The sequence below is a fragment of the Scomber japonicus genome, chromosome 1 (genome assembly GCF_027409825.1).
Source record: "Scomber japonicus isolate fScoJap1 chromosome 1, fScoJap1.pri, whole genome shotgun sequence".
Taxonomy (NCBI): Eukaryota; Metazoa; Chordata; class Actinopteri; order Scombriformes; family Scombridae; genus Scomber; species Scomber japonicus.
In genome coordinates this window covers 35,302,227-35,327,791 of record NC_070578.1, presented here as the reverse complement: position 1 = coordinate 35,327,791, position 25,565 = coordinate 35,302,227, and the positions used below count along the sequence as shown (strand labels likewise).

Here is a 25,565-nt window from a genome sequence, read left to right as displayed (position 1 = left end):
CTGTCCGAGATCTGCGCTTCATGTTCTTTACTTTCTACACTGATGCTGAGGGATGTGTACTTTGACCATCACCTCCTTAATCTGGTCGATACTGAGCACTAGATCATTGTCAATATCTCAGCCGACTTAATAGAAACACATTTATTAAGATGACACACTGGCCAGTATCATCACTTAATGTCATATTCTCATTGGTAGCAGCAGTGATGTTGAATTCTGCCTGTTTTTGGTCACCAAAAATCCAAATTGGTCATCAATTTCAATCAATTTTTGATTGATGACAAAAGATTTGACCATGTTTCTCTCATATCATCTCAATTTTGGTCCCTGACAGCCCAAAATCACAATGTAAATGGGCTTTTCTGGCAAATTACTGAGATTTGAGGACAGACACACACAGAGAATTGACTGTAGCTGTGGGGACATTTTCAGGACAGACGATAAAACCTGCTGCTTTACTTTCATTTAGCTAACGAAACATTTGGCCATAGCATTTAATATCCTCAAACAACTTAAAAGAGACAGAAGATTGTGAGTATGGCTTGTTTGTACCCTCAGTGACCACAGCTATAACACAGATACCAGTCAGACGTTGGTGTATCGTTGCAAATTGGAATAAACAGCAAACATAAATCAATGCACAACTGAGCCAGAAACAGAAACTAAGATTGTAAATCACTGAATGTTTCCTCACGTTTGCACAAAGTGTATTCTATAGATTCACTTTATCATTAGAGGTACATGCAACACAGTTTTAAGCTTTGTGATTAGATTTGTCTCACCAACCTTCCTCTGGAGTCGCAGGTGATTTCTTTCTTTCCATCCTTTTTTATGTACTCAGGCTTGTAGCTTTGACTTTTTTGCATCAGGTTTTGTATCGATGATTAAACCAGGACAGGTTAATGTTCCTCGGAGTCTTGAAGTGACAGATTATTGCCTAAAAATATACAGATGCTGCTGGTGATGAAGATTGTACTACATTAAAGTAGATGTGTATTTCAGTACTGTATGTACTATCAAATTCATATTCTGGGGAATCATTTCAAGTGTTGTTAAAGAATACTTCAATTTAAGAAAATGTATAGAGACCAAATATTTGGGTGATATGAACATACTCAAAATGGTCATAAGTGTGTTTTGATGATTGTTTAAAGTACTGGCAGACCATTTTAGACTATTATTGTTTTAAGAAGCAGCAGGTTTATAATGATGCTGCAAATTGTATCTTATATTTTGAGTTAAAGTTTGGTTTGGAGATCGACTGAAATAAAATAAAATATAAATACTATTAAATAAAACTGATCCTTAAACTACTTTTATTGCTGCCAGATAGCATCTCAAACAACTTCTCTGTCTTCAAAGTAAACTGTAGCAGGAACATTTCAGTGTCTCTGTGCAGATCAAACTCTTAACCTTTTCATATCCACACAGTCTCTCTGCTGCTATTTCAACCTTGCCGTCTCATCAGGCTCTCTGTCTTTCCCCCTCAGGTGTGAAGTCTGCTGTCACCATGTCTGACACTGAGGAAGTGTAAGTCAATCCCACACTGTCAATAACAACACACGCAGCTGTCTGATGTGCTGTGATGAGTTTTAACTTCAATAAAAGAAACTGTCAGCAGGGATTTCATGTTTGATTGATTACTGAATGTCTTCTTTTTTTTATATTTCAGGTACGAGGGTAAGTGACCACCACTACAACTACATATTTAAGCTATATGCCTTTATCCAAACTTCTTACATATGATGCTTTAATATGTTTGTATTTGTATTTAAATATAGTAGTTTAGCTTCACCTCACACCTTACTGACTTTGAAAAGCTTTGAGTACACAACATACATGAATGTGACCTTTTACCTTTGACCTGACAAACTTAGCTCCCCCCTTTTCTTCATGTCGTGTCACCTCTGAGTGGTAATTTTAGTAAAGGCACTAAAGTAAACCATTCATCATCTCAAAGCTGCTTTTCATCGCATATTAATGATATTTTACTCTTAATACACTGGAAGTATGTTTGAAATGCACTGCTACTATATACATATTAATATTTTATACCCTATATTTTGTACATATTTGGAAGTCCATAAAGTAAAAGTATGTCACCTATATATTTTTGCATGATTTGATTTGAGATATTTAAATGTAATTATGAAATGACACCTTACCATTTGTGTCTCTGTTGTCTCTCTCCACGCTTTCTTCCGAAACTGAAGATGAGGAAGGTAAAGACGACTGAATCGATTCCATATTTCAGACCTTTTCTTCATTGCACTAATATATCAGCTTCTGAGTTGCACCCCTAATTTAAAGTGTTTGACATTGACATCTGATTTCTACGCAGGCTATACACTAGCACAGATGTAATTCGGGTGTCAGGGTTTGTTAGCAGGAAATGAGTGAAAACCTTATTTTGGTTAAGAATTATTTGGTTATTAGATACAGTACATCTGCCTTGATGCTTTATTTACCCTCAGTTACATTAAAAATAGCATTTATAGATTTTTAACAGTTTTTATGGAGACGTTTTTTCTCATCACTTACTCGTCCAAATAGTGATCTATCTAATTTTCTGTTCAAAAAGGAAGATGAGTAAGATGTCATTGTGATTTCATTGTGGTTGGGTAGAAAGCTAACTAACACGCAGCTGTCAGTCAAACACTTCCTAAGTTAAGGGTAACTTTTACCGACTGAGTGATGTTTTTCTTTTTTTAGATCACATGGTTAAGAAGAAAATGTGACTGAGCTCCTATACGCTCTATACATTGATTTTCTTGTCATGTGACATGTTCACGTTATCATCTGTAAATGTCACATCAATGCAACTGTCATTGACCTTATTCACTCAACATCAAAGTTTTAAACAGTGGAGGTGGAAATGTACGCGGATAGCTCTCATTAAACTGGAGACGCTAATCTAAAAAAATCACAAGAGACTTTGCTGATGATAGAATACATTTAGCAAGATGTTAGCTGTCCGTAACGCGCTGTATTGATATCAACTAGCTAGCTAATCTCTTCCGGCTAGCAGTCAGCTGTTCTAGCAGCTTCTTTAACTTTTTTATTTTTCGGGTTTTCTATAATTAGTATTTCTGATAATGTGTTCCTAAAGTTTCCTTTCTATATTCTAAAGATAAATGTAATACTGATGATAAAAATAATAATGAGCTTTAAAGCACCTTTCAAAACAATGTTAGCCTACAAGCTGCTTTACAAATGAAAAAAGAAAACAAATCAGCACCACAACTAAATCAAATCCAACCAAACATTAATCTAAAACATGATAACATACACAAATAAAACATAGTAGAACTGTTAACATCAAACTATCAATATTCCACATAAGTTACATTTATTAAAACTCAAGCGTAATACTGTGTGAACATTTTTCATCAGTTGAACTCGATATACTTTAAAACATTACAATACCAGCACCTATCCAAGTAAGTAAGTGATACTGATATCAACTGAGTACTTTATTAGATACCCATCACACATTTAGTGCTCTGTCTTTTATCCGGTGTAACAGGCGTGTAGTGTAAACACACTTTAGAGCGTTTAGGAGGCATCTTGGCTGCTGAACTGCTAAGCACGTTAACTAAAATCCACCACGACTTCACCACCACAGACGGGTTGTAGCTGCTGTGGCAGTAGACCAATCACATGTCACGTTTAATCAAAGAAGCAAGTCCATACAATTAGTAATGTTCTCTATCTCTGGGTGCAAAAAGGTTTGATTGTAGGTATCGTTTGATGGGAGACGTTTCGATACAGTACTACTTGGTATCGATTTATTTCGGTCAATGCCCAAGATATTGCGTAGTTATACCCAGTCTGAGTAAAAATAGTAGTAAAAGTAAAAATATCATAACAGACGAGCATTTTTGTTGGCGAAACAATTAAATATCTGTAAATGCAAATGTTAGTTTCCATGGCTATAACTATATTTTATTTTTTGTTCACAATGTAAAGTTTCGTCAGTAATAGTCGACATAAATGGATCAAATCAATTTTTGTTTACCTAACAAAGTTTACCTATCTGACTATTTATGGCTGCTCTAATCTTCCATACGCTGCATTCATAAGGACCATTGCTTTAAACGGGGGTCCGGACAGAGTCAAAACAAACCTAGCTACTCTTCAGGTAGCTCCATCTCCACTGCTGTTTGAATAAGGTCACATGACTCTCTCTCATCATCACCTGTTTCTCTCTCTCTGTTCTCCAGCAGTGCTGTACATCGCTCACCCATCCATCCTCTGTGTAACTAAAGTAATCTCTCACTTTTGGTTTCTAATGGCTCTGTCATGTCTGTGGTCTTCATTAACGGCCTTCTCCGACACCCTCCCTCAACCGGCGGTTTGGTGCATGCTGCGTGCCCGTAGCCCAGGAGGAGCTAGTAGAAGTAGAAGTAGCCCCTGAGGCGGAGGCCCAGGTAGAAGCAGAGCCAGAGGTAGAGCCTGAACCAGAGCCAGAACCAGAACCAGAGCCAGAGGAGGAAGGTACGTGGCATGGGCAGTCTGTTCACCCTTCTCCTGCAGGACATTCATCACTCTGTAGGATAGTCAGTCCTGTCGACACCAACATGCTGCAAAAGTATCCAGCTTGACAAGTCAAAGCATTGAGTCTAAAATGACAATTAAGCCCATTTGAGGCTTTGCTCATCTTTTACATTTTACATTCCTCCAATATGTTTGCTACAAAAATGTAATTTCTATTTTAAAGCTCAATTCTTTCTATTTCAATACTAAATGTGATAGAAAATTTAAAAAAAATATTGTAGTTTGCAATGTTGCACTCCTGATTTTTTAATTTTCTACTTGAAAATATGTGTTATAGGCAATGCTTTCTTTATTAAACTCCACCCCAAAATAACCAAGGAAAGGAGTCCACTCACAGTCTGTGGAAAGATAATTTAAATAGATTTTAAATAATGTTGGTTTCAAAGTGATATATAACTCTGAGGGAATGGAGGCAATGAGTAGAAACTCTAATCTTCATAAAAAATATTTTAAAATGTTGATACAGGAACAAAAATCTGCCAGTCGGCCATGAAAGCCATTTGAGATAAAGTGATTGTCAAGTCTCTGCACCACACTTTACTCTAGAGTGCTGCTTTCCCACTCTATAGGCAGATTTTTATTCCAGTTGTTTCTACATTAAGACTCAATGCGAGGCTCACTGTCTTGTGAAGTTTGATATTTTTGCGGTTCACTAGCCTAGTTACTCTTTAGCCCTTTCCACTGGAGTTACTTCCTCTTCGTAACTGCCCAGTATGACAACAGCAAGCTTCAGGATTCATTCAAGCAGGAACAGATTATTGTTATAACCCTACATGTCTAGTAGCTGTTCATCTGATTTAGAAGCATAGCTTGCTTTAATTTGCTGCTAATATCTACTGTAAGTTACATTAAAGGACAGGTTCGTAATTTTTTCAAATCTGTCAAAAAACAACAGATGACAGCCCAAATGAACACTGAAAGGGTTTTTTTTCTCACATTTACAGTTTTTTTTAGCATCAAACCCCCTCGTTGTGCTTCCCTGTTGAGCTGTGGTGGAAGTATAGTAACAAAAAGAGAAGGGATCTGTTACAAAACCCTGTTACAATGTTAATTTGGGCACCTGACTGTTGCTTGAAAAATTGTGAACCCCTCCTTTAACCCTGTAGCTGTCACAGTGTATTAGACAAACATATTTTACCCTTTTATTGCAAAGCCAAGAAGCTTCACAGTAATGTTAAACTAAAGTCAGAAGTCAGGCACAGAAGACATGTTTTAGATTAACCTCAGACACAGCTGTATCGCAGGTCACTGCATCAATCTGAAAGGTTAGAAAATAGAATAGAATAGAATATAGAATAGAATAGAATATAGAATGTAGAATAGAATAGAATAGAATATAGAATAGAATAGAATAGAATAGAATAGAATATAGAATAGAATAGAATAGAATAGAATAGAATGTAGAATAGAATGTAGAATAGAATATAGAATAGAATAGAATGTAGAATAGAATAGAATATAGAATAGAATAGAATATAGAATGTAGAATAGAATATAGAATAGAATAGAATAGAATAGAATGTAGAATAGAATGTAGAATGTAGAATAGAATATAGAATAGAATAGAATATAGAATGGAATATAGAATAGAATATACAATAGAATAGAATAGAATATAGAATGGAATATATAATAGAATATAGAACAGAATAGAATAGAATATACAATAGAATAGAATAGAAAGTCTTTATTATTTATTTATCTTTATATATACACACAAAAGCAGTGTTTATAGTGCTTAAAAACTCCCATTTTTTTAAAATCTATGTTAGCACACATACCAGCTGCATTAACATCTGGATACACCACTACCCTACTCTCATCAACGTTTCAGAAAAGCATTGGTTACATCATTTATATTTGGCTTCCTGGATCAGTGAAGCACGCTAAACCCAGTGCACTTTAGTATGGTTCTGGTGCCTTTTTAGGGTTTGTTTGGGCTCCTGGACGAACCGCCATGAACCCTTTGTTTTATAGATTGCATCAAACATTTGAGTTTTGCTTTATAAAAATGTCCGTAGTTATCACATCGGCATCAGTGTTAGCTTACACATATTCAAAGCAAAACATTTTGTCCTGTTTCCAGCATTACTGCACAATGTCACATATGTGTTATGAATATGTTATGTGCATATAAATGTTGAAAGGGAGAAGAAGAAGAAAAAAAAAGTTGCCTTTACATGAATCTACTGGTTTGCCTCATCCAAAGCCTTAAAATTCTTCTTTCCTGTGTCTCATTTTGTTGTTAATGACTGTTGACACTGTTTGCCTTTTTGAGGCTGCAACAGAATGGATGATGGGTAATTACCAGTCATGTAAAAGCCATTTCTTTGCCTCCCTTCACTCCATCTTCAGCATCTTTCTTTCTGTGTGTAGATGAAGAGTGACACTGGCAAACTGCTCTCTAAAGCATTTACAGTGGGGTGTTGTGATGCAAAGTAATCATCCTGTCTATTCAAGTACACCAATGAAAAATGTTTGTTTTTGTTCAAATGTATTTTTATGATGTGTGTAAACTGTTTCACACAGATGGAGCCACTGTAGAAGTCCCAGACTTTAATGTACGCTGACTGAACTAATGCTTTGATTTCCCTGCTTCAGCACTGTCAGATTGGAAAAAGTTTTGATACATTTCATGGAGGAAAAGCATCTAACAATTGCTGACCAAATGATAGCAGAGAGAGAGTCCAAAACAAGCCAAAAATACTTGTCTAGTTAGTTCACATTAAGACAAAAAATAAAGCCATTGGAATCTGCTTTCTCACCACATCTAATACTAGAGTTCACAAGGTTTAGTCATTCATTTCGCATAACTTAAGAGATCAAGATGCGTAGTTTATCTGTGCCATGCTAACACACTGATTCACATTAGTGTTTGGTTATCTGTTGCATCTATATTCTCCAGAACAAAGTCAGGGAAAAGGCACATAGCTGAAAAAAGATTAATCTCATGTATTGGTGTTTAAAGTTATTTTATTCTCAGTTTGTCAGCGTATCGACTGATCTAAAAGACCAATACATGAGATGATTCTTTTTGCTGTTTTCTTTAACAATAGAGTGTGCTTTGGTTTTAAATGACAATATCCATCTATCCATCCATTTTCCAAACCACTTATCCTGACTGACAGTATAATAAATTTGTTTTGTTTTTTAAGGCAGAGCACCGGGCTGAATTTTAGTGCCAGAGAAACACAGCTCTTTCCTCTTATGACCTAATTACATTTACTGTTGTAGGAGACAGGATGTAAATCACCGTCTCCAGTGTCACAGTCACTCAATTTGTTGGCTGAATCATTTATTGGAGATTTTACAGAGAGACGCTACTTCCATCTTCGCTGCTTTGACTGGCCCGTAATTACTCTCAATAGTCACAACCACTTAAGGGCAGCTGTCAGAAAATAGTGATCTAACTATGTGAAATTATTCTTGGATTGGTCGAGCACTGACCATGAACATGATAGATTACAGCATGAAAGTAGTGCTCTGTATGGGAGGACAGAGCAACACAAATAAAACCACTGTTTCTGAACAATGCTGCATTCAATATGAAATTTTCAATAGGTTCAAGAAGTTTAAGTTATTGAATGCATTAATAGTACATGAATGTTAATGGATATAGATGGATGGATAGAGAGAGAGAGGGAGGAGGAGAGAGGAGCTCAATGCATCATGGGAGTCCCCCGGCAGTCTAAGTCTATAGCAGCATAAGCTAAGAGCTCTAAGAGCCCTAGCTATAAGCTACCATATAGTATAGAAAATTAAAGCTAATAAATATGATCCACGACAGCGAAATAAGGGCCACAATCTGAAGGCTTTTACTTTTTGACATCCTTATTAATATGCAGTCAGGAGGACATGCAGTGTCCTCTCCATATAAAACATTGCAGTGTTAATGCAGGATCAATGCATGACATGGGACTTGTGCAGTGGCTGCCATTGTCCGCAGAGTAAGGATATACAGTATAAACACCCCAGTTTAGTAAATGTGATTCATAAGCTGTGCATCAGAAAGAGGACAGGAACAGGCTGCCTCCTTCAAGTCCAATCACTAATGATTTCTGTTCTGCCCTCGCTTTGGACGCTTGCTGCACGCAGACGCCTATGAAGAGGAAGGTATGTTGATCTGGATTCATTTGTGTTCTTCTGTTTGGAGCTTTTATCTGTTTATCAGGGAGTCTTTCACACATGAACAATTCAAACTGTTTGCATGTTTGCTTGTTTCTCACAAGCAAACATGCAGAAAGGTAGGAATTTAAGGGGACATATCAATGCTGTCTGTGATTTTTAATAGTGTATATACTGTTATAATGTTGGATTTTAAACGTTACATGTTAAAGTTACAAAACTTGAGGTGAACTTATATAAAAGAGGCCTGAGCTCACAAACGGCCGTCCGTTCCACAGCCTTTGTTGCTAAGATTATTCACATTGTCCGAACTAGTGTAGATGTATTTTAGCAGTTTAAATTGAGGAAAAGAACAAGAAAAATAAGTGAAATCCTACTTTTATAGTTCCTTTATGCAGCCTCTAAAGCTGGTGGAAGTGCGATGTAAAGCTGCAATATTTAGTTGATTAATTGATTTGCTGATTGATAGACAATCACCAACTATTTTGATAACCCATTTATCATTGTAAGAATTTTTTAAAGAAAAAAAAAATTCAAAATTCTTGAGAGCATCACATTAGGCTTGGAGAAACCGTGATTGAGATTATTTTTAATAATTTTCTGGCATTTTATAGAACAATCAACCAAAGAATCAACAGATTAATTGATAGGCAGCGTCCAGAAACTAACCAATTAAAACAGAGTGGGCTCACTGGAGAAAGGGCCTTAAAGGGACAGGACCTAAAACGGCCTGTTTCAGACAGAGGCTGAACCGAGCAGCTGCATAAAAAGCCAGTATAAGATAAATAAGGAGTTTTTAACTGTTAATCAGGGACATAATCCAGTAGAGCCCCACAATATGAATACAGACCTGTAAATGTGCATGATATGTCCCCTTTAACCCTGTTTGATAAAGTTGATGGTTAGCCGGTGACGGAGGTGACGTGGAGGAACAGGGTGAAGGATTCAGAAATACGTCATGGTTACGGGCCACACTGCTCATCTCTGCTTCTTTTCCTTTTTTACATAAATGTGTCCTGGCAGTGGATGACGGAGATCAAGATGGTAGTTTGTATTTCCTGCTGAGTCGCTGTTTCTTTGCCTGCCTTTTACTTCCTGTGTTGTCTGTTTTTTCAGTGTGAGGGTCACAAACTTTGCTATTTGTTTCCGTTGAAGTCCTAGTTGTGTTTGTTTTTTTGTACCCTGCATATCAATTAACAGTAATTACACAGTCCAACTTAGTGTCAGAAGTGTGTGTTTTAAGTGTTGCTCGTAATGAAGTAGTTTATGTGGTGATTCATGTCAAAGTGTACTGATCCTGAGTAGCACTTGAAACATCTCAGATTATATTGGTTTGATTTACTCACTAATGCACAACCAACAAATTAACACCATGAAACTGAATCTTAAAAACAGGTAACGTCATATACTTACAGTACTCAAAAGGTAAGGCTAACACATAGGAATCAGCCACCCCACCCCTCCCCCCTTCTGATGTTAGAAAGACTCACACTCATACAACAATGATCTACTTGGAGGTGTGAAACCACTCAGCTTGTCCACATGGATCATCCCCCTGATTAACCAGCAGCGTCTCTCTCCATGTTTGCGTCTCTAACAGTTTGTTCTCTCTGTTCTCTCCATTTTTTTTTATTTTTTATGCTGAAACATCAGAGGAGAAGCCAAAAGTTAGGTGAGTAAATTCTCTGACCTCTCTGACTGAAACTTCATGTTGTGTAAAGTAAATTGTAATATTAATATTAATTTTTTCCTTCAATAGACACTCCGCTCCGAAGATGCCCGATGGCGAGAAAGTAGACTTTGATGTAAGTTGTTGACTGTTATTCATCTAAAAACAGATAAGCAGGGTTGGGAAGGTTACTTTGGAAATGTAATAAGTTACAGATTACTAGTTACTCTATTTAAAATGTGATAAGTAATGTAACTATTTAAACACATCAATGAGCCGCACCGCTGCACTGGATGAAATATTCCTTAACCCTCCTGTTGTCCTTGAGTCAAGGAAGGAAGGAAAGGAGGGAGGAACGAAGGAAGGAAGGAAAGGAGGGAGGAATGAAGGAAGGAAGGAAGAAAAGGAGGGAAAGGAGGGAGGAAGGAAGGAAGGAAGGAAAGGAGGGAGGAACAAAGGAAGGAAGGAAGAAGGAAGGAAAGGAGGGAGGAAGGAAGGAAGGAAGGAGGGAGGAAGGAAGGAAAATAGGGAGGAAAGGAAAGAAGGAAGGGAGGAAGGAGGGAGGGAGGGAGGGAGGAAAGAAGGAAGGAAGGAAGGAAGGAAGGAAGGAAGGAAGGAAGGAAGGAAGAAACAGTAAAAACAGACGGGGTCAATTTGACCCGGGAGGACGAGACGAAGGTTAATGTGACTCCCTCATTCACTTCTCTTTATTAAATAGTAAATCAACATTTCAGCCTCTTACTAAATCATCATCATTTTGAATAATCACAGCTGTAGAGTCACACATCGGTAGGTTTTTGAATTCATAAACACATTTCACTTTGGGATTATCATCTAAAAATAATGTTACATGCCACACTACAATTTTTACTGCCCTATACACAGTAGTGGATACATTTACACGCCAGATGGCAGAGGCTAAATATAGAGCATTGTATAGTGCACAGAGAGGAATTTCAGACATTTCACATCTCAGCCTTGGTTCACACTTTGGATGCACGTCAACAAAACCGAGTCCGCCAGAACAGGACGGCTTGAAATGAGTCCAGTTGAATTGTGGCAACAACTTGTGGTCCAGTCAGAAAGCCTTCAGTGCTGTCTAGAGAGGAAATGTATGCATGTCATGACAAACAGCAAGTTAAAATCAACAGCATAGATTAAAAAAAGGGAATATGTCCATCTTTGAGCAACATAGTGTTAGATGGATGTGGTGTGTGTTTCCAGTTCAACAGAGTTCATCTAAAAGGATTGTGATCCCTGCCACAGTGAAAGTGGGTCAGGTTCTGCTGTCTGTAACAAGATATCTGATAAAGTTTTAAATATAGAGTTTCCTAAAACTGGATAATTGTTGTCATGGCCAGAACATGAGGCAGGAAATACCTCGCAACAGTCACACAAAGGAGCTATATTTAGAGACAAAAGAGAGACAAAACTCATCACTGATGTATGAGAAAAAACATTTTAATCAAGACAGGTTGCAATCAGATTTACACTGTAGCTAAGTGTAAATGAAAGTGTTTGGAAGCAGGGACCAGGGTTATTATAGTTAACTAAAACTAAGACTAGCAGTGAAAAAATAATTTAGTAAACTGAAATAAAATAAAATAAAAGCTACGAAAACTAAATAAAAACTACAATGAACAATGCGAGACTAACTAAAACTAAAGTGAATTGCAGATAAAATCAGCTTAGTTGTAGTTTTCTTTTCATTGTCTCCATGGTAACTGTATAGTGTTCATTGTCTCCATGGTAACTGTATTGTGTTCAGTTTGACTTGTTGAGATAACAGGCTAGTACCAAACACAGTGTCAGCATTATTTCATCCTTTACAGCTTCTACTAATCAAAGCTTTCCTCCTAATACCTGAAAAAACTAAAACTAAGACTAAAACTAGCCTACATACATAAAAACTAAACTGAAACTACTAAATCACTTGTTAAACTCACTGAAACTAGTCAATTCCTTCAAAATAAAAACTAAACTAAAACTAAAGTGAATTGCAGATAAAATCAGCTTAGTTGTAGTTTTCTTTTCATTGTCTCCATGGTAACTGTATAGTGTTCAGTGTCTCCATGGTAACTGTATAGTGTTCAGTGTCTCCATGGTAACTGTATTGTGTTCCGTTTGACTTCTGAGATAAACAAACACAGTGTCAGCATTATTTCATCCTTCACAGCTACTACTAATCAAAGCTTTTCCTCCTAATACCTGAAACACTAAAAACTAAATAAAAACTGAACTAAAACTACTTAATCACTTGTTAAACTCATTAAAACTAAACTGAAACAAAAAAAGCAAACTGAAAAACTAAATAGAAATAAAAAATAATGAAAATGTCAGAACTATAATAACCCTGGCAGCGACTACTATTAGCTTTCATTGACTTTCACTGTCTTGTGTTTCTTGTTTCTTACAGGACATCCAGAAGAAACGTCAAAACAAAGACCTGGTGGAGCTGCAGTCGCTGATCGATGCTCACTTCGAGCACAGAAAGCAGGAGGAAGAGGAGCTCATTGCTCTCAAAGAAAGAATTGTGAGATTTGGCTCAGAACAGATTGATTATAAATGCAAATTATGACTTAACCCTTTATTGGGCAAATAATTATATTTGGTAACTTCTGTAAATATCCCAAAATATCCTTCCTTCCTTCCTTCCTTCCTTCCTTCCTTCTTTCCTTCCTTCCTTCCTTCCTTTTCTTCCTCCCTGCCTTCTTTCTTCCCTTCTTCTTTTCCTTTCTCCCTCCCTCGTTCCTTATTTCCTCCGTCCTTCCTTCCTTTCCTTCCTTCCATCAGTCCTTCCTCCCTCCCTCCTTCTCTCCTCCCTTCCTTCTTTCCTTCCTCCGTCCTTCCTTCCTTCCTTTCCTTCTTTCCATCTGTTCTTCCTCCCTCTCTCCTTCTCTCCTCCCTTCCTTCTTTCCTTCCTCTATCTTCCTTTCTTCTTCCTTCCTTCCTTCTTTCTTCCCTTCCTCCCTCCCTCCTTCTCTCCTTCTCCTTCCTTCCTTCTTCCTTCTTCCTCTCCTTCTCCTTCCTTCCTTCTTTCCTCCATCCTTCCTTCCTTTCCTTCCTCCCTCCTTCCTTCCCTTCCTTCCTTCCTTCCTTCCTTCCTTCCATCCTTCCTTCCTTCCTTCCTTCCTTTCAATGAGTGTCCTATAAAGGGTTAAGGATCCATTAAAACCAGTGAAAATGCACCAGACGGCTACAACATTAACTTAATTTCTGCTTCATTGTGATGCTGTTGTTCGGTTTGTGCGTTCAGGAGAAGCGCCGAGCCGAGCGAGCCGAGATACAGAGGGTCCGTGCTGAGAAGGATAAAGAGCGGCAGGCCAGGCGTGAGGTAACGCAGCTGTTGCTTCTTAAATTGTCTGCAGCCTCAGTCGGTGACTTCATTCTTTCAATTCTTTCAACAGTAGTGAAGCTTTTCAAAAGGATTAATTGATTTGACTCATCTGATCCACATTTACAAAACACCCCGTCTGGAGCCTAGTCGCACATTTCAGTAAAGGCTTCTGACTGTCGGGAACACAATGGCGGATTTAAAAAGTAATTTAGCACCAAGCTGAAAAGCAGGTTTAGAGTTTCAAGTGTGTTGTACATCTCACCAAACCTGGCAGTGATGTCAGTGTACTCACCATGGAGGACATTTCTGTATTACTGCAGGAATTTCAGGACTTCAACCACTAGATGGCAGCAGAAACGAGATTTTTAGATCACTTGCAAGAGGGGGGGAAAAAAATAGCACCACACTTCTGCTGTCTTTCCTCTTGTCATGGCGTTGAATCATGATAATCTGTGAAATTTGTTTGGCAGGCTGAACGGATCAAAAGAGAGGAGGCCGACGCTCACAGGAAGTTTGAGGATGACGCCAAGAAGAAGATAGCACTGACAAGTATGGGGTCGGGCTACAGCAGCCTCCTGCAACGGGTAGCTTTTCATAATTCTTTTGTTTTTTCATTGTTTGGGATATTAAAATGTGTTTCTCAGATGTTTGCACTGATGTACTTTGTGTTTTGGTTTTTAGGCTGAAGCGAGGAGAGGCAAGAAGCAGACTGAAAGAGAGAAGAAGAAGAAGATTTTGGCAGAGAGAATCAAACCTCTGTCCGTCGACAATCTCAACGAGGACAGTCTGAGGTAACCAGAGGAAACCAGATGACATGTCATAGTCTGGATAAAGCATGTCCAACCTCTTCCATAAAGGGTCACCCCAGGCTCGACTCATTTAATCAACTGATCTCAGTCTTCAGACAGTTGACTGGTGACTAACCCTCATGTGTGATCCTGATTGGTTGAAACAAAACCTGCAGACACATTACGGCCCTTTATGGGAGAGTTTGGACATGCCTGGTCTAGATAGATAAAGCAATGACAACAGAGAAGGCATTCATATTGAGTTTTAGGGTAAAACATTAATATAAAACTTAACAATTTACATTATGAATACATTTATCTTCAGTTGTTTTACTTCCTGTTTATCAACGGTCCGTCTGTCAGTGGAAGAAGCTTGTTTTTAATTTTAATTTTTTAAATATTATGAATACATTACATACAATACATTATGAATACATTTATTTAAAATTTATTGTGCACACATGAGTGATAACAGGGGAAAATATTTTAACTGTCAATATGGGAAATATCAAATTTTTAAAAGATCTTCTTCACAATAAAATCAAAAGAAGGAAAATGCATCCGTCCCAGTAATCAATCATCATCATTGATAAAATATTATTGATTAGTAATTTTAGGAAACTTACAGGAATGATTCTTAAAATGATTTAAAAAAATACTACTGTCAATCTACTGTCATGCTAGCGGCCCAGGGAAGCTGTATATGAGCATCATGGTGCTTTACTGTCAACATGCTCTCAATGATAATTTTGATATTAAGCAATTGTAATTTTTACCATTTTATCATTTACTAATTTGCACTAAAGTACACATTAAGTTGATGGGAGTGTCATTTGTCATTGTTTAGAAGTGAATTGGTCATAATCATAAATAAAGTATTGGACAAACAGAAATTTAGAGTTTTGATGACGGTTCAAGATGAAAAGTCAGGAGATTGAAGTCTTTTAAGATTCATCCTTGAGGGGCCTTGAATGTATGTCTGAGAGTTATTTTACTTAAAAGACCAAATGGTGGCACTAGAGGGCCACAGAAGCCTGTGAATTATATTGTCTGTGAATAATGAATGTCTGCACTCAAACTTAATAGTTCCCAATCCATCAAATAGTAGCTGAAATATTTCATTGAAAGAGTGAAAACTTTGAGACCAGCTGGTGGCACTGACGGAAAAGTCAAGGGGTCACCAGAGTCATTAGGATTCGTCCTCTAGGAACCATGAATGTCTGTGTAATTTCATAGCAATCAATCCAATAGTTGTTGAGATATTTCAGTCTGGGCCGAAGTGATGCCATGACAAACAGACTGACAATGCCATTCCTAAAGTCATGCCGCTATCATGGCTAAAAATAACAACAATAGACACATTCCCTTTTATATTTATGACCCTTTATTATGAAGCACATACACGCATTAAACACCGTAGTGCTCCACTTATATAATTTTGATCTAATAATGAGGGAATAGCAATTAAAGTCTGAAAATGATTGGGTTAAGATGAAGACTCATTTAGGGGGTAAAACATTTGATTCCTGGCTGCATCAGAAGATTATCTGTTGACTGTCTAATGTTCTTGGTTTGTGTTCGTTAGGGAAAAGGCGAAGGAGCTGTGGGGCTGGCTGCACGACCTGGAGGCCATTAAGTACGACTACAACGAGAGGCTCACGAGACAGCGATATGAGGTCAGTGACTTACCTAAATAAGGGGCTACTGCCGGCATGAGTACATGATTTATTTTTTCTTTATGAATGTACTTTATTCTCAACTTAACATCCTTAAAAGTATTAAGTAGCCTAAATGTTATTATCATATTTAAGCATAAATAATATTTATTTAAACTTATTAATTAAAGTCTACTTCATTTTTTCCCCAGACAGGAACATCACTGTTATGAAATTATTAAGTAAATCTTATCATTAAGAGAATAGATTTTATTATACTTTTTATTTTAAATTACTTGGTTGTATGAAATTATATTATATACATTTTGCTCATCTTCTATTGATCAATGTTGAATCTTTTTATATACCACAAATCATATAACTACAATACAAAACAATAAAACTATTTATTGTGTCTTTATTATCAGAATGTAATTATTATACCACAGCCAATTATGCTCATAAATAGAGGAAGTGATGATGAATGTGTGATTACTTCAGTGTGACACATATTTGTCTTGTGATGTACAGTATGTAGATGATTCTCCACCGGTGACACAGATAGTTTGGTACAGTTACAGGAAACAGTCGAAGCATTTCCTGTTTGATTTATCGGCAGTGACACATCCGCCTGTATCAGTTGTTTGATGTTGTATATACCTGTACACATTCTCCTCTGGTTAAATAAACCATGATGGACAGGCTTGGGATGTACCACATGATCTCCTGTCTCACTATCAATCACATCACCAATTTTTTTAAAGTGGTATGGATTCAAGATAAGTTAAGATAAGTTAAGATAAGTAAGGATAAGATAAGTTAAGATAAGTAAGGATAAGATAAGTAAAGATAAGATAATATATCCTTTTTTAGTCCCACAGTGGGGGAATGTACATTATTGCAGGAGCAAGTGGATAGCAAAAACTTACCAGAGCAGGTTATGTGTTGTGGGAAAGTAATGTGAAATACGTCATTTTGGCCACCTTGTTAAATTAAAGAAGACATGCAGTATCATGCATATATATCCAGGTTTATATTTATATTCTGTGGAGCCCCCCCCCCTTTTGAAAGGCTATGTAAACAATAGTAGCAGGATTTCATATGTGTTCATGTTCTTTACTCAAAGTGGAAACTCCTCAAATAAATCTTTACACGTTCAAGCCTGAGTCTGACCGGAAATATACAATGGAAACAATCTGATGTCACTTCAACATAATAACAGTATAAAAAATAGAAAATCACAAAAAAAAATGTTATGTCCCCTTCAAGATGTTAATTAATGATTTAATTTTGTTAAGTGGAACAACTTTTACTACAGTCAAACAGATAGTGTGTGGTTAAAAGTTTATTTAAATTGCTAATCTAAATTTTATGACATAAATCACTTTACTTGGTTTTCACTTTGACAGGTAGACTATTATATCACATTTATATCTGTTTCAAAGTTTGTTTTACAAGCATTTGCCAGTGTACTTGCAAAAACCTGAAACCCCCCCCCCCCAAAAAAATGCATACAAAGAAAAATGGATTTAAAAACCCCCCAAAAAAAGCAAAACGCCAGAATATAATAAATACAGTATAACGATAACATTGACGTTAACAGTCAAATAATAAGGAAAAACATTTGTATATGTATTTAGATATTTTTTGGATGTGTACTCAGGTGAGATGTACTTATCTGTGTTTCAGGTGATCTCTCTCAGAAACCGCATCGATGAGCTGCAGAAACAGTAAGTACATGCTCTCATAAATATGAAACTAAATATAAACAGTGAGTGAAGATACCATAGCATCAGAGACCACTAGTAATAATTACAGACCCTAACCCACACTACAGTACAGTAATCATTATTATCTGTATTTTCAAAGTTTTCATTAACGTGCTTGAACACTAGAGGCTGCTGTAGCTCCAGAGAAAAGGCAGAAGGCATACAGGGAGAGAAAATAGTATTTCATCACTAATGGACCAATTTTAAATGATTGTTATTTATAATTTAATTTAATATTTTAATGTTTGAAAGTACAAATTAAGACATTAGTTATCATTATTGGTCCATTAGTGATCAAATACTGTTTTCCTCTCCATGTACTCTATAATATTCCTTTGGTATTCCTACAGTGACATACTTTACCTCCTGCTATGTTAATATTCTGGTATTTTGCTCTAAAGGATCATTGTGCAGATCTGACTCTGTTTTTGCGTTTTGCGCCTTGCAGCAGCAAGAAGGGAGCCGCCTCGCGCCGCAGGAAGTGAGCAGCCCCTCGGTGCCGGTCAGGCCGGACAGCACGCTCGTTTCCTCGGCCAAGGCAGTGGCCCAGACCACCGAGACATCCGCAACCCCCGGTGCTACGGCAACAACTGGATGTCTTACCGCCTGTGTTTGCTTAATTAAGTAAAAGTGTTTTCTGGATCCAATAAAGGAATAAAAAAGTTTTACATCACTGTGTTTGTGATATGATGGTTCAGATGGTAAAATGCCAAAATGATTCAACCGCCAGCTGGTATGCTGTAGTTTGAATGCTCTCTCTATATATATATCAATATGATCAATATAATTAATTAACTTCATGTGCAGGGGCGGCCTCTTCAGTCAGGCCTTACTTTCAGCCTTTCTCTAATTGAGTATGTTGGTGTTGGTTGTGGAAGAAGAAGTACACAAAACTTTTACTTTACTTTACTTGCCTGTAGACCACACTCTAAATATAAAAGACCCACATTCAAATCTTTATTTAGAGAAAGAAGCACTTTTGAGCAAGATATTTCGGCATAAATGTTTGTCAGAATAGTAACACATTTTAAAAAATGATTTCCAAACATAATAAATCTTTAGCTATCAGAGATCCCCTTTATTTTAGTTTCCTGGCTGAAATCTGCTCCAATAAAGAATATAATATTGTATATTGCTGTTTAATGTTCTGCAGCTGAGCAGCTATTCGGCTTGCTAAATGGGGTTAACAGAGCACATGTTTGATGTAAGTGAGATAATAAGGAGACTTTATGTTTTTATTTTATTTTATTTTGGTCATTAAACTCCGAGTTGTTGATCAGAGTTTGTGGCTCTTGTGTATCAGGATGCTATCAGGCTCAGTGTGATCGTCTGCTCTTCCTGTAATCCGACACCACGTTATTGCTTTATGTAAGATTTGTGTGATCTGAGGGCATTGTGTGTATTTAGCTTATGGGATGATTTGTGTAGTTAACCATTTCCAATTGTGTCTACACTTTTCCAGCCCTCTAGATAACCTTGCGTTCCTTCAGAGGCCAACATACATAAGTGTATTTATTATTATCACACTATTCTCTGCCTTTGTATTTATATTTGTAGTGATCCCATACCTTTCTACTATTACATAACTGAATTTGTCAAGTTACAAGTTGAGTCAGTGAAGGAGGAAAAGGTCTAGATCAGCTCTATAATACAGGAAATATCCGAGCAGATGAAAGCCATTGAAGGATTACAATGAGAAGAGGAAGTCACAATATAAATATGTATTTATTAAAATGTCATTCACTCATAAATAATATATAGAAACATTTGACACAACAATTCCTTCATACAGTATGTGTTACTATTAACAAGCAGCTCTTATTTACAGTTGTACAAAATGGTCCACCGTCCTCCAACCAATGAACAAAAAACTCTTCTTCTTTGTCTTTTCTTTGTGTTTTGATATTAATGGCACAACGCAGCAGCCTTCAGTTCATCAGGGAGGTTTTAAAAACTGGAGCAAACTCAAACTTTGGTGGAAAAGTCTTCACCCAATGTTATAATATCTACTACATTTTTAAAAATACTTCAGTTTTAAGCCTTGTATTTCTGTGACTTATTGTTAGAGGACGGGAATATTACACCTGCACTTTCCTCCCTTTGAAATGTAGGAAAAAGATTTTGTGTTTTTGTGGAATTACGAGTCCTTCAGGTCCTTCAGGTCCTTCAGGTTCAGAGCGGCTCATAGATGCTGTTGGGTTCATCAGTAGGTCTGGAAACCGCAGGGCTGTTCTGAGGAGACCCGGGGCCTCGGGGGACCACGCTGTCACCCGGGGGGGCGACAGCAGGGTCCGTGCTGATCCGCTGTACGATGCTGGATAAACAGTCCAGGCTGGAAATGAGTGACGGTTTGCTGCTACTGGCGTCTGTAAGAAAAAGAGAAGAATAGATGATGATGAGAAATGTGTCATTTTTACAGAAGGAGTTGGTCGTGTTAGAAAAATGAGAGGAGTAAACAGATGTTAGTCATAAATCATCATCATCATAGTCATAGAAATAATAGAAATACATCTGAAATGAGTCATATTAAAGCAGACATTGAAAACTAGTTATATGAAAGTAAACATAAATGCTTTTAAGAGGCTGTAATTAGGTAGAAATGTAGTGTGAAACTGACCTTCTGCTGTTTGGCCGCAGTAGGAACCGTCACTGTTTTCACTTCTGGTCGAACACGGAGAGATGAAATCCATCTGAACAATCAAAAGATAAATCAATCAGTCAACAAGTCAAACATACGATCAATCAGACAGTGTTTGAGGAGAGGAACACACACACACTCCACAAAATGAAAATGATACACAGTCTGTTTAAGAAGAGATATATTACACTTAAATTTACTTTTTCATCATTTCTTCCACTGTATCAGTAAAATTCTTCATTTTACATTTTAGTGTGTTATTAGCATATCTTAGATTAAAAAGGCAGATATCTTAGATGAGAAGTATGCCAGGTTTAAAGCAGCAGTGACTCTGAAGTGTGTATCTTCTCAATTAAACCTGAACTTTAATTAAACATAAAAACTCAAGGACACAAATCAATACAGAGTCTAAATTAAAACAACTGAAGAAGAGATGAATATATTTTCAGCAGTGCATCTGACATGAATGCTTTCCAAAATGTATTTTTCCAATTAATAAACAAAATAAATGTTGTATTTTGGTTTCAAATGTGTTTCAAAACTGTCACAAATGTACAGCAAATCAATTTCAAGTTTAAATATAAGCATTTTAAAGCTGATTGACTTTGAAAATAACAGGTTCTTAAATTACACTTTAAAACATTTCACTGTCAAAAAAGATTTGATCCAAAAATGTGTCTTTAAAAGCTGAATTTTAAAGACACACTCATTGAATTTTTATTTAAGCACTGAGGCCAAAAATAAATATCCGAAACACATTCCTCACATTTCATGAGGCAGCACATGGACTGCTCAGCTGTTGTCGGACTCACCATGCCATCAGAGCAGTTGGAACGGGGGCTGGAGGCGTCCGAGTCCCCGCTGTAGTGTTTGAGCGGTGGGTAGAAGCTGTCCTCCCGGCCGGCCCTCAGCAGCGCCTGCAGAGACTCAATGTAGCTGATGGCGTTGCGGAGGATGTCCACTTTGGGCAGCCGCTGGTTGGGGTTGGAGGCCGTGCAGCGCTTCAGGGTCTCAAAGGCATCGTTGACCTTACCGAGTCGTCGCCTCTCTCTCATGGTCGCTGCCTTCCTCCTGTCTTCATGTGTCGTCTTCCTCTTGCAGGCTTTGCAGGCCCACAGCAGGCAGTGTCCCGCCTGGTGGAGGCCCCCGGGGGCCCTCACATGCTCATCCTCCTCCTCTGCGATGGGGACGTGGTAGTGGTGATGATGCTGATGATCCTCTGACTTCAGCAGGCCGGCGTGCATCAACCGGGTGTCCAGGTCGTCAAAAAAGTTCATGTCGCCGGTGCTGAAGCAGGGGTCATCGTAGAGATCATCGGCAGAGGAGAGAGGGAAAGGAAGGTCGGGCAGATCCATCGGACTCTGCAGAAGATTCCCTCAATGTGACACAAGTGGGGAAAGTTTCTCCAAAAGTTCTGAAACACTGAAAGTTTCCTTCACAGTGTTTATCTGTTAAACTACACAGAGAATGACATGAAAAAGACAATGATTGGTCTCCTGTCAAAGTCAGCTGACCTGAGTGAAAAAGTAGAAAAAGTAGGAACTGTGTCTGCAGAGGAAAGCAGAGGAGTGTTTTTAAAGGGCCAGTCTGTGTAACTTCAGCTGCCCTGGCTCGGTGTTTGGTGTTTATAAAGGAGTCAGCCTGTGTGGAGGCGGGTCTGGGATGTGTGTGACCAATAGGTTGAGGGGTGTGGAGAGTGTGTGTGTGTGTGTGTGTGTGTGTGTGTGTGTGTGTAGGGTGGGTTGAGGTCACAGAGGTGAAACACGGCAACAAAAAGGAAGCAATAAAAAACCTAATCCAGTTCCATCTTTACAAATCATTCAGTCTGATGATTTGATGATTATACATAAATAAATGTTGTTCTCCAGTTGAATTGATCAGTTTGCAAGTTTTTTTCAAGGAAGATATTAGGAAATAAATTCATTTGCTGTAAAAAATAAATAGATACATAAAGTTTTAAATAGTTTCCCACTCCTCTGATCAAGTAAAAATATAATTTTAGAATCCAGCATTAAAATAAAATGATTCATGAAGATATTTTAGGGATTTTTATTGTCAATATTTCTGTAACTCAAAAGCAAATTTGGATACTGATAAATGAAATGTTCAGAAAGATAATTTTACTTCACTGCACAACTCTTAAAGGTGATTAGTTTGTGTTGCAGTTTACATGTATTTATTGAAACCAAAATGTGACTATGATTATATGAAACTCATTAGTTTTACCATGTGTTAAAATATACATGATAACTTTCTCAGTTTCTAATTTTACTTTATTTTTCAGGGAACATTCATGAAGGTGACATATTGCAAAGAAAAGTTTAATTCTTATAATGAGAGAGTTTACAAGTTAACCAAAATATAAATATAAATGTAATGTAATGGACATTTTCCTGTTATAATGAGAAATGTATCTGTGTGACAGAGCAGTGTTGAAGCTGCTGAGATGAAGGTGTGTGAATGTTTGAATGAACTGATCAAGTTTTACTTTCTTTTAGGACGAACACATAATGAAGTTCAGCTCTCTGGGATTATTATCAGTATATAAACTCTCTGAAATATATCATCCACTAAGTGTCTCAGTGCAGAAAGAACCAAAGTGAGGATCTGGATGATTTCTAAAAGCAAAAGAAAACCTCATTAAAGTGGGAATATATAAAAGGTTTTTCCTCATTATAATGATTTTTTACTAAGAGCACTTGCATATGAAAAAGATGTCCTAAAGATGTTTGTAAGGAAAGGTTATATTTAAGTAAAAATCAAACCTGAAACAACTTATTTGAGAATCAGATAGTTGTCTGACAGCTGAAGTAACAACAGTTGATTTTATAATATACTTTTCTACAATGTCATTATCATTAAAGTCATTAATAATATGATAGAAGCAATGATTCAAACTATTTTTTTTATTTTGGTTTTAGTGTCTTTAATCTTTAATCTTTAATTCTGCTGCTAAAGATTTTTAAACTATCCTGTTAATTATTTAAGCAGGTTGTATTTACTGTACTTAAGGTACTTTATATATATATACTAATATATTTTAGATTAATAGCAAGATGGGAAGTTTCATATCGAACAATTACACTTTTGAAAATGACATGAAAATAAGTGCAGATATGAAAGGATATGTAATAAAACAGGAGATCAGATATTTGTGTTGTACTTTTGTTTCACGCAGTTTAATCAGACGGAGAGACGTAGCTGCTGAAGTGCTTCAGTCTGACGTCCTGCTGAGGAGGTCACCAGGTCACGAGATCGTCAGGTCTGAGATCTGAGGAGGGTGTGTGTGTGTGTGTGTGTGTGTGTGTGTGTGTGAGAGAGAGAGAGAGAGAGAGAGAGGGTCATCACTGGACAACAGTTTAAGACAATTTGTGTGAACAGGTGAAATGAAATGATCTCGGCTCACTGTTTGTTTGAAGTGGTCATCTGTTTTTTATTTTTTTCTCTTGTAGATTTTGTCTTTGTGTATTTTTAAAAAGCTAGAGTGTAAATAGAAAGTAAATTATATGCTTCTTTAATGGGGGACTGGTGTCAAATTTCTATTAAGTATCAGCCAAAATAACTGCAATAATGATCCATTTTAATTTAATTTTTACCCAAAAAGTGAGAAAAACATACTTAAAGATGTGTGATGTCAATGTCATTCCTAAAGTCTAAAGTCATATACCACTGAGGGTTTGTGTCTAATTGTCAGACCGTAAAACTCATGTGAATATGTTGGTTTTATCAATTTGAAAACAACAGTTAATTTAGAGTTATCGCCCTAATTTCTGATTTTTAATTCCACATTGAACTGCTTCTTTTTGACTGGACTTCTTTTTTTACGTAGCTTGTTTTGTGAGTTTTTTAAAAATCTTGTAAATAGGGAGGGGGGATTCTTCTTCACAGCTTCAGAGACGGAGCAGCTCACATCACAGACTCCTCACAGCTTAATGGGAAGGCAGTGCGTTAAATTTAGAAGCTTGTGAAATCTAAGACAAGTGCCCTTCTAGCTGAAGCGGGTATTATTTTGGAATAACCCCAACTCCCACATGCCCCCCCTCCCACCCCCCCTTTTTCCTGGGACACATTCAAATGAACCAAAAGAACAGAAACCTGAGAGCGGAGGAATCAACTGCTACGATGAAGGTATCACACTTGGCAAAATTTAAATTTTTCCACCTCTGTTAAATAACACAGTTTGCAGAACAGCATGCTGACATAATCAATTCAGTAATAAAAAAATTCAAATGGTGTAAAATGCAATGTAATGTGAAGCCCAATGTGTTAATAGTGTGATGTAATGTCATCAATTATTGCATATTCATCTTTTTCTGCAACATAGGGAACGACATGCAGTCACAACAAAATAGACAGTACCAGTCAAAAGTTTGGACACACTTTCTCATTAAAGCAAATGGGAAGGCGTGTCCAAACTTTTGACTGGTACTGTCTATATTACAACAATGCACTGAGGACAAATACATTTCATGCAAGATAAATCAAGCATGTGAGATCACAGAGGTGTAAATCAGCATCTATTGAATGACTAATGGATGAAGGGTATGTGTTATAACTAAATACTTCAGCCTACATATTTGCTTTATTTATTTTTTAAATTTTTTATTATATTAAATTCATTTTGGCTTGTCACTAGTTCTAGTGGAGATGAAGGACAGGAAAGGGAGACATATGATTGTTTGCCTTGTTTGAGTTTGGTGACTTAAGTAATGTAAAGTAAAGTAATCAAATCCTTTACTCCAGTCAAAGCAGTAGCAAAACAACAACAAGTTTTAAAGGTGCAGTGTGTAAAATTTAGTGGTAGTTTTTAATTAGTATATAATGCCATGAAAATAAAAATATTTGTGTTTTTTGTTACCTTAAAATGAGCCCTTTACATCTGCATAAGGAGCAGGTCCCTTTCCATGCAGGCTGACATATCTACAGTAGCCCAGAGTGGACAAAAAACCCTAAAACACTGACTCCAGCAAGGACCTTTGGTGGTTTTCTTAGCTACTGTAAGTTCTCCTACATGCTTGTAACCTCAC

At 37.1% G+C, this 25,565-nt stretch overlaps 2 protein-coding genes across 2 annotated transcripts; one reads left to right on the top strand and one right to left on the bottom strand.

Annotated features, from left to right (window-relative positions):
- Positions 1-1,510: 1,510 nt before the first annotated feature.
- On the top strand, positions 1,511-18,385 carry LOC128362465 (troponin T, fast skeletal muscle isoforms-like). Its single transcript, XM_053323237.1, has 14 exons — positions 1,511-1,530; positions 1,673-1,680; positions 4,381-4,497; positions 8,653-8,670; positions 9,706-9,726; positions 10,336-10,354; positions 10,442-10,487; positions 12,768-12,884; positions 13,608-13,685; positions 14,159-14,272; positions 14,370-14,479; positions 16,062-16,152; positions 17,821-17,861; positions 18,349-18,385. Exons 1-14 carry the CDS (start codon positions 1,511-1,513, stop codon positions 18,383-18,385), a joined length of 837 nt encoding a protein of 278 aa, XP_053179212.1.
- A 1,227-nt stretch (positions 18,386-19,612) lies between these two features.
- LOC128355020 (myoblast determination protein 1 homolog 1-like) lies at positions 19,613-21,893 on the bottom strand. The gene is made up of 3 exons (XM_053315167.1): positions 21,351-21,893; positions 20,518-20,590; positions 19,613-20,266 (listed from the first exon to the last, which is right to left on the bottom strand). Exons 1-3 carry the CDS (start codon positions 21,891-21,893, stop codon positions 20,073-20,075), a joined length of 810 nt encoding a protein of 269 aa, XP_053171142.1. The 3' UTR covers positions 19,613-20,072.
- Positions 21,894-25,565: the final 3,672 nt, after the last annotated feature.

Bases quoted from the DNA above. Each gene is read 5' to 3' on its own strand.
- LOC128362465 (XM_053323237.1), top strand. From the start codon at position 1,511: ATGTCTGACACTGAGGAAGT. The intron at 14,273-14,369 runs GTAGCTTTTCAT...TTTGGTTTTTAG, and splicing joins ACAGCAGCCTCCTGCAACGG to GCTGAAGCGAGGAGAGGCAA. The intron at 16,153-17,820 runs GTCAGTGACTTA...TCTGTGTTTCAG, and splicing joins TCACGAGACAGCGATATGAG to GTGATCTCTCTCAGAAACCG.
- LOC128355020 (XM_053315167.1), bottom strand. From the start codon at position 21,893: ATGGATCTGCCCGACCTTCCTTTCCCTCTCTCCTCTGCCGATGATCTC. The intron at 20,591-21,350 runs GTGAGTCCGACA...TTGATTGTTCAG, and splicing joins CCAACTGCTCTGATGGCATG to ATGGATTTCATCTCTCCGTG. The intron at 20,267-20,517 runs GTCAGTTTCACA...TTTTTCTTACAG, and splicing joins CTGCGGCCAAACAGCAGAAG to ACGCCAGTAGCAGCAAACCG.